The 7,898-nt window shown below is 41.6% G+C and overlaps 1 protein-coding gene across 1 annotated transcript; it reads right to left on the reverse strand.

Annotated features, from left to right (window-relative positions):
- Nucleotides 1–1,932: 1,932 nt before the first annotated feature.
- rom1b (retinal outer segment membrane protein 1b) lies at nt 1,933–5,481 on the reverse strand. The gene is made up of 5 exons (XM_076103893.1): nt 5,332–5,481; nt 4,043–4,285; nt 3,401–3,588; nt 2,650–2,896; nt 1,933–2,184 (listed from the first exon to the last, which is right to left on the reverse strand). The coding sequence occupies exons 1-5, from the start codon at nt 5,479–5,481 to the stop codon at nt 1,933–1,935; spliced, it is 1,080 nt and encodes a 359-aa protein (XP_075960008.1).
- Between the last annotated feature and the right edge of the window lie 2,417 nt (nt 5,482–7,898).

Raw genomic sequence — 7,898 nt, forward strand, 5'->3', positions numbered from 1 at the left:
TCTGACTGTGTGACAGTTAGTTTCATTGCAAAACCACACCGGAATTTTCAAGCGGCACATGTTGCGTTTTTTTTGTTTTTTTTGTTGAGCCGACATCTTCACACGCCCTCCACACATAGGCTAACCTACACAGATATATTTAAATATACTATATGACTAACAATATACAACAACAAAAATCATAAAAACGCGCGTTGGGTTTTGTGAGACAGATAATCTGGATTTGAACGCTGGAGATTTGGGCCTCATTTTTTCTCTTGTGCGCTTTAAACAATATGACAGCAGACCCAATTTAGTATACTGGACACATTTTAAATGAATGTCACCTGTAACCGGCTAAATGGAAATGTTTGCATCTGTATTATTTCTGGTCAATAACTTGATGTTCTCCGGTGAAAATGACGAAGGTTTAGACTGGAGTTATTACCTTGAAGTTGTAGTGCATTATTGTTCCATTTCCACACAATATTCAAGCCGATTCAAGCACTGTGCAACAGCGAACTCCGGTGGTTTCACATGAAAATGCCTCGTTGCCCATTTTAAAAGTGATGCATTACATCATTATTTCTATAACAAAATCACTAGGGAAGTGTAACCAAGCAGCGCGTCTATAATTTAGGTGCTGCACTTCCTGTGCAGTGAACATTATTTTAAGAAATGATCTCTGTATCTGCATATTGGCCATTTTGTAGAGAGTCCTTCTAGCTGTGACGTGGATTTGTTGTTGTCATATAAACTTCATTCTTTCTCAATATCTAACTATCTGATTTATCTTTGATGGTATGTGCGTAACAGTGTGGACTCCTTTGTATGTACACAAGTTTTTTTAATGCATATTCGATTTGATTTGTAAAGGCTATTCACTTTGTAATATTAATTATACAAAGAAACTACCATACGTAACCTTTTACTTCCTATTGTGCTACTGTAATATACATAATTGAATTGTTGACAGTTTTGAAGAGCATGACTAAGACTAAAACCACATTTTCTAATTAAAAAGCATGTCTTTCTGCAACCACTGAAAGCATGTTTATCTGCTAAAATAAAACATTCACTGAACTTATTCTGTGATAGAGTTTTATTTAAGAAGAATGAGCACATGGTGGATAGCTAGGACAGATCTCAATGCTATATTCTTTGCAAATAAAAAGCATTCGAAAAAATTTTTGCTTTACAAAATAACTTCCAACATCTTGTATCAGTGTGCTTTGTCTGTCCCTGAATGACGGCGTGTGTGCTGATACTGCTTGTGCAGCAGTTCTGGGATTAACCACATCAGGATTATCAGATTGTTTCTGAGCTGCCAGAATAGACAAGATGACAGCTTCATATAGGGCACCACACTCACGCACACACATACACACACTTAATCCAACTCTCCTGACTGAACTCAGATAACCCATACTCTGGGAAATTTGCTCCTCTATTATATTACTTATTGTACAAATGGAAGCCAACACTACAAAGCAGACAAAAACTTCTACCTTTAGCATATAATTCATGTGCCATTTTAACAGGTTCTTAAGCATTTCATTGCAGTTTAATAACTCTACAGCCGTGAGACGAATAATACAGTGCTCATGGGATGAATTTCAGCATCATGTGATGGCTTTTCCAGTTTTGAGCCAAATGTCAAAACGTGTTAAATATGTGTCATTGTGTGTGTGAATGCTACACCCCTTTAAACTGAATGCACTCTCTTCTAGTTACAACAAAAAGTACTACACATCTCCTCGCCAGGTTCTCTGATGGTTACACATGAGGTCCTTCACAGAGGAGGTGTTTTGGTTGGCCTGATAAGATTCCCTGTTTGTTGCCTTGTTTTGGCCATGTGCGAGGGAGTTGCGGTGAAGGTGTTTTACCCGCCACCTGCCAATTCACACAACCAAGAAACTATCCCTTCCCCCTTAGCTCAACATTTGTTCCCCTCTAACTGGCAGGAGTAGGGGGCGCATCCTTCGCTTCTTTCTCGACGTCTGCAGCCTCAGAAGACCCCTCGGCGGCGTTGGGGTCAACCTGCCCAAACTTTAGGATAGTGAGGGCATTGGTTTTGAGGTCCTCAATGGTTTCTTTCACACCCTTCTCCAGGAGATAACCCTCGCTGTCGCCCTCTGGGTCCTCCAGAACCATGGCTGTTTCCACAGCCGTCTGCAGGTACCGCAGGCTCAGAAGCACTGACATCTGGACAGAAAGAAGCAATGAAAATGATATAAAAACTGCATCTCATTTGGTAATTGTCACCTAATGAGAAAGTCAAATGGTCATCCTCTTCCCCCTTTTGTTCGGTCTTTTGGCTATACAGTATATATTGCTTGAAAATCAGACATTAACCACAACTCAGCTTGAGGCCTCATAAACTCTTGGCATGGCAGCCATCTGTTGCCATCATGGACCACTAGAAAAAACACCATGCTGAGCCTCTGCATTTAAAAGAATGGATTGTTTGTTTAGCTGTAGGCGGTGTGTGATGATGCACTGTTAAACATGTGCATGAGTGTCCTGCTCCAGCTGGAGGTCTTGTTTGAGAGTGTGCTGTCAATACTGGTATTTGGCCCACACTGCGACAGATAAATGAACACTCTGTGACTTTACCACAAATGACAGAATAACTGTGTGTGTTTATGTTCATGCCGTCATGCAGCTCACCTGTATGAAGATGACTGACACCACACCAGGACCAGTTGAGTTCATCAGCTCTATGTAGTAGTCGGTCAGCGCCTGCCTGCAGCCGCGGCTGTACAGGTTAAGTTCCTCTGATTGGTAATCGTAGCTGAAGTGGGCGTTGTTATCTGTCAGGTGGTACCGCAGGCAGGGGCGAGGGGAGGTGGGGTTACAGCAGCTGAAAGGAACACCATCCAACAGGTAACGGCCGTCCACGTTACTCCGGATTCGACTGGAGACAGAGGAGGGAGTGACATTGAGAAGATAGATAATGGAAACAGATTGGAAGAGTAAGAGGAAAGGGAACTTTAAGGCCTGACTTTTAGCTCAATACACACTTAGCATTAGTGAGAAATGAGCAGCTCCTCTCTTCAAGTGTCATCACGTCATAACCTTTCTGCTCACTCATTCCTTTTCACTCATTTCATCTTTGACCAACCTTTCTTTGCTTGCTTCATGACCAACCTTTCCATCCATTTCTGTCATTCTCTTCCAAAGTAAAGGCCAGATCTATTTTTATTACACTCTTCCTCTACTTTAAAATCATTCTCTTTCTCCCTCCATCCCCTCTATATTATTCTGTGACCTTTTTGGATGTGAAGTCTAGTTATCTGTCATTTATCTAGGTTTCCCTTCTCTTTCCTGCAAACCCCTCATCAGTCCAATTTCTTTTCTTCCATCCTGCCACCACCCTGCATCTCATAACTTGCTGTTCCCTGTATTGTGATTCACTCACTCCTTGACGTCCTTGGAGGTGAAGTCCAAGTATCTGTTGCTGACCCACTGAACTTCAAACCAATCCTTGAAGTTGTCGTTTCCACAACAGAGAAACTCCATCTGCAGACGATCAATGGTTTCTTTCTGAAAACAGCGGCCTGGCACGTCTGTGTCCTTGTAGAACCGAATGCCATTCCTCAGGCCGACCTGACAGTGGAGCGAGAGGAGAAAAAAAGATAGAAGTGTGTGCTTTATCAGATGTTTTCAACAATGGTTTTACTGTACTGTATGTCAAAGATGACGCTGCTTTGAAAACAGACATTAAACAAGGGTGAGAGCTTTAATTCTTCACTATATTTTATAAATTATATTTATTATATAAATTTGAAATGACCAGACAATGGTGAATGTTTTCTGTTATACTGATAAATGCACACTGTTTGGTTCTGTTCTGTTTTTTTTATCTTCGTCTGAGACACTTTCATTTTCATCTTTTATTTTAGATAGTTTGCTGTCTCTCTCATTTACTGCAGCTCAGGGGGGAGCAGGTTTCATTTTGTGTTTTGCTTGAGGATCAGAAAACACCATTTTGTTATGGGACAGACATCTAGTGACACCTCCTCTACCTCTTGAACTGTCACAATCATTATAGTGACCCCACCTTCAGGGACTCCTCCAGGCTTCCCTGCAGGGCGTAGCTGAGCACAACTACAGCAATGAGGAGACAACAGAGCACTGCAGATACAGCGAACCAAGCCAGCAGGGGAACTTTCCAACGGGGGAAGCGAGTCGGGTCCATGGAGTCCTGACACACACGACTGGCTACCCAGTTGGTGCAGATGGAGGCCAGGCCCACCATCATCAGGATGTTGGGCACCACGTGGATCTTTGTGTTGTCCATCACCTCAAGAAAGCAAAAGCACAGTCAAAGACAATTCTAACCACAAGAGCAGCAGCCAACTGCAGGTCACTTTGTCATTTCCTCTCTAAACACTTTAGCAGGTAATAATCCTGCATTTAATTAGCCTTATCTATTCAGCCAAGAGCTTCAATTAGCTGCTGATATGCTTGATGCAAAGGCTATTATGGCAATATGATGACAAATTTAATGAATTGCCCTTGTTACAGCAAAAGCCAATTATAGAGTTTATTATTGGCTGAGTTTTCAATAGCCTGTCAGCCATATAGTGCCTTGGCCCCATTGTTGTTTTAAGATTATTAAAAATCTCGTAACAATAATCATTCTGTAATATCTATCTAGCCATATGTCAGTTCAGGACAATAACATCAGCCTCTGGCTGTGGAATAATCAGGTTTGTCAATGATCTGTGGTAAAGTGCAAAACGAACTGTCTAAATTATATGTTTTTCTTTGTTACACAACCAAGAGATTATGGAATCTCTTGTTGGAGATCAATAACTATCTGAAGGCGTGTGTTCATGGCCTGCAGCTTTCCTGTGCAGCCCACTGGATATCACTGCATGCAACCTATCCGAATCAATCAGTGATCAATCCAGCACAATGACAGACAGCTGGTGGAGGCCATGACCTTCACCTGCTGGTCACGCTACCTAAATTCAATACACATTAAACGCCAATGACTTTGGAAACAAATGTCGATTTTGATAGCGTTTGAATACACAATGTCCTCACGACTTAACATGCATGACTGTGCCTGAGTGTCACTGTGTGCATGTTTACACTGGTATTGTGTGTGCTGCGTGTTTGTATTTGTGGATTAAACTGAAGAGCTAAATTTAAATAAAAGTCACTGATAAGCGGCAGCACAGCAGACTCAGTAAACAACCACAATGAAAAGGCAAAAGTCTGAGCATATAAACCTATGTTTGTGTAACTTTAAATTAATTCAATCCAGTGTTTTTCAAGCTTGGTTTTTTAGTTGACATTGCAATCATCTGTGTGCATATGAGTGTATTTCCCTCTCTCTACCTCGGCCCTACGGAGCAACTCTGTCTTAAGGTAAACCCCCAGACAAAAGATGACGCCCCCCCACAACACTGCCATCCAGGACAGCAGCCACAGGCCCTGGGCCAGATGCACCCGCCGCTGCTGGGTGAACTTTATCTTCAGCAGCACCATGGCTCACTACCATGCACCGATCAATGTAAAGACAGACGAGAAGAGGAGAAAGAGAGGAAGAGTTCAGTCAATTCTGGTCAAAAATTGAGTGTCAATCCAGAGGAGGCCAGCTGCATGTAAAGAGGACACAAGAGGGTGTTGCAGAAACACAGGGGTCACTGCAGGCCTTGCACTTGTTGTTTGGTGAGTTATTAGCAGGTTGAGCTCATCTAAGTTGTTCCAGGTGGAGGGGATAAGCAGGTAGATCCCTCAGATGGTAAAGGACACAGTAGACCTCAGAGGATAATCCAAAAGCTTTCACTTGGATGCTGAAATTGTCCCAAAAAGATATTTTATAATCCAAATCAGTGAAGCAATACCATGGAAAATGTCAGATAATAGTTAAATCATGAATAAGAGGTATTCCTTTTTCCAGAGATGATGATTTCCCCTAAAGTTGATTGGTCACACTGCCGTTGCCCCCCCTTCAAGGTGATTCCTTCCTCTTGACGTGATGTTGTCTTTTGATGGCGCCCCTCTGGGTCTGGGTCTGTGCATGTGCGGTGACCCCCTAAACCACTGTTCCCATGGTTGGAGGACACAGAGACTGGCCAAAGTCGAGAGTTTGGAGCCGTAATCCCCCCCCAACAGAGTCCATGGGATCCTATTAAAGTCCAGAGGCCAATGGGAAAGCAGGCCAATGTGTGATCAGCAAACTTGTTCTGATAGACCCATAGTATGGGAGGGACTACTGGACTATGATGACAGGTGGACTTACCTGAAACCCATCAGCACAGGCTGGACACGCCTCGGAGACAGAGTAGATACATAGACGCAGTTAGCTGAGGCTAAATGGGAGCAACATCATTAGATTGTTTGAGTGTGGGAAATAAGTAAAGATAAAGTCAATCTAATTCAGCAGCAATAAATGTTTTTATTGTGTAATAAGGCAAAGATACGCAGTAATATAAGAGAGGAAGACTTGAAACATGCCCAAAAGGTTCCAGATTTGACTTAAAATACTAACAAAAGAAGTAATCAGATCATTTACTTAAGTAAAAGTAGCAATACAACAGTGTAACATTACTTGAAGTAAATGAAAATCCTACTTAAGTAAAAGAGGTATTAATAGCTAAAGGTATTTAAAGTATCAAAAGTAAAAGTACTTATTCTGCAGAAAAATGGTCTCTGACTGATATAAATTATAATTATTTATGACATTATTAGATTGTGAATACTCTTGCATCAGTAGGCAGCATTTTACTGTTGTAGCAGGTCGAGGTGGGGCTACTTTATTATACACAGTTTAGTTCAGTGGTTCCCAGCCTGGGGATCAGGTCCCTCTAAAGGTACACAAGATAATGCTGAGGGGTCACGATATAGTTAATGAGAGAACAAAGAAGAAAACAAAAGTTCTGTTTGTTTTTTTCTGTTTAATTTTGCCTCATTCTGCCTCGAACAGTTATTTAGATAAAACCGTGTAAGACGTTTGGTGGAGCTGCTAACAAGTCATAGACAATGAGTCATTTTGGAATTGCATTGGTGATGTCTGTGACCTGTTTTCTGTACTTATGTTGCGTTGTTGATATCCCACAAAACAATTATGTTTCCTTTAACGAACTCCTTCACCCAACTAGCAGACCTCAACCCAAATCCATTCAAAACAAATGAGCCTGTTCTAAATTTATAAAACTGAAAACCTACTTGGAGTATTTAAGATGTGGCAGCACAATAACACAACACCCAACTGTATACGACTGTGTGAACCTATGACAAAAAGAGAAAGCCCACAATATCCACTGATGGTGCACCAATTTATCGACTGAAATGAAGTGACTTTTGTCCCCAAAATGATCTCAAGGATTTTGTGGAGGATGATAACAGAGACAGAGAGTACTTTGGAGAGGAGACTTGTGCTTGTATGGGATTATGTATACAGTGCAATAGGAAGGGAGGTTGATGGTGCTGGATCAATAGGATTAAACTGTTGTTATAAATATTTATGACAGCTTGAGTCAGAGCTGTAGTCATGTTGAAGCCAGTCTTGTGTCACCAGCTCTCCCAATAAACCAAACACAAAACTCAATCAAACCCTCACCTCATATCAATGTATTATCCATTGATTTCCTTTTCCCACTTTTCTATTAATAACATCTCCAGTGATGTCTTTAAATTGTGAGGTTGATGGTGACTCGCTCACATTGACATAATGAGTAAACTTGCTCAGCCCTCTAGCAGCAGAGATGTCGATGTTGGTCAGTCGGTCTGTCCATCCAACATGTTGGTTAGAGAAAAAGACATTTTAACATCCATAACCACTTGTCCTGTTCAGATGACATTGGGCGAAGGCAGGGTACACCCTCGACAGGTCGGCAAACTTTGTGGTGACACAAAGATACAGACAAACATTCACAGGCCATTTAGAGTCTTCAATTAAC

Source organism: Anarhichas minor, unplaced genomic scaffold, assembly GCF_050575085.1.
Source record: "Anarhichas minor isolate MPS153535 unplaced genomic scaffold, ASM5057508v1 ptg000028l, whole genome shotgun sequence".
NCBI classification, from domain to species: domain Eukaryota; kingdom Metazoa; phylum Chordata; class Actinopteri; order Perciformes; family Anarhichadidae; genus Anarhichas; species Anarhichas minor.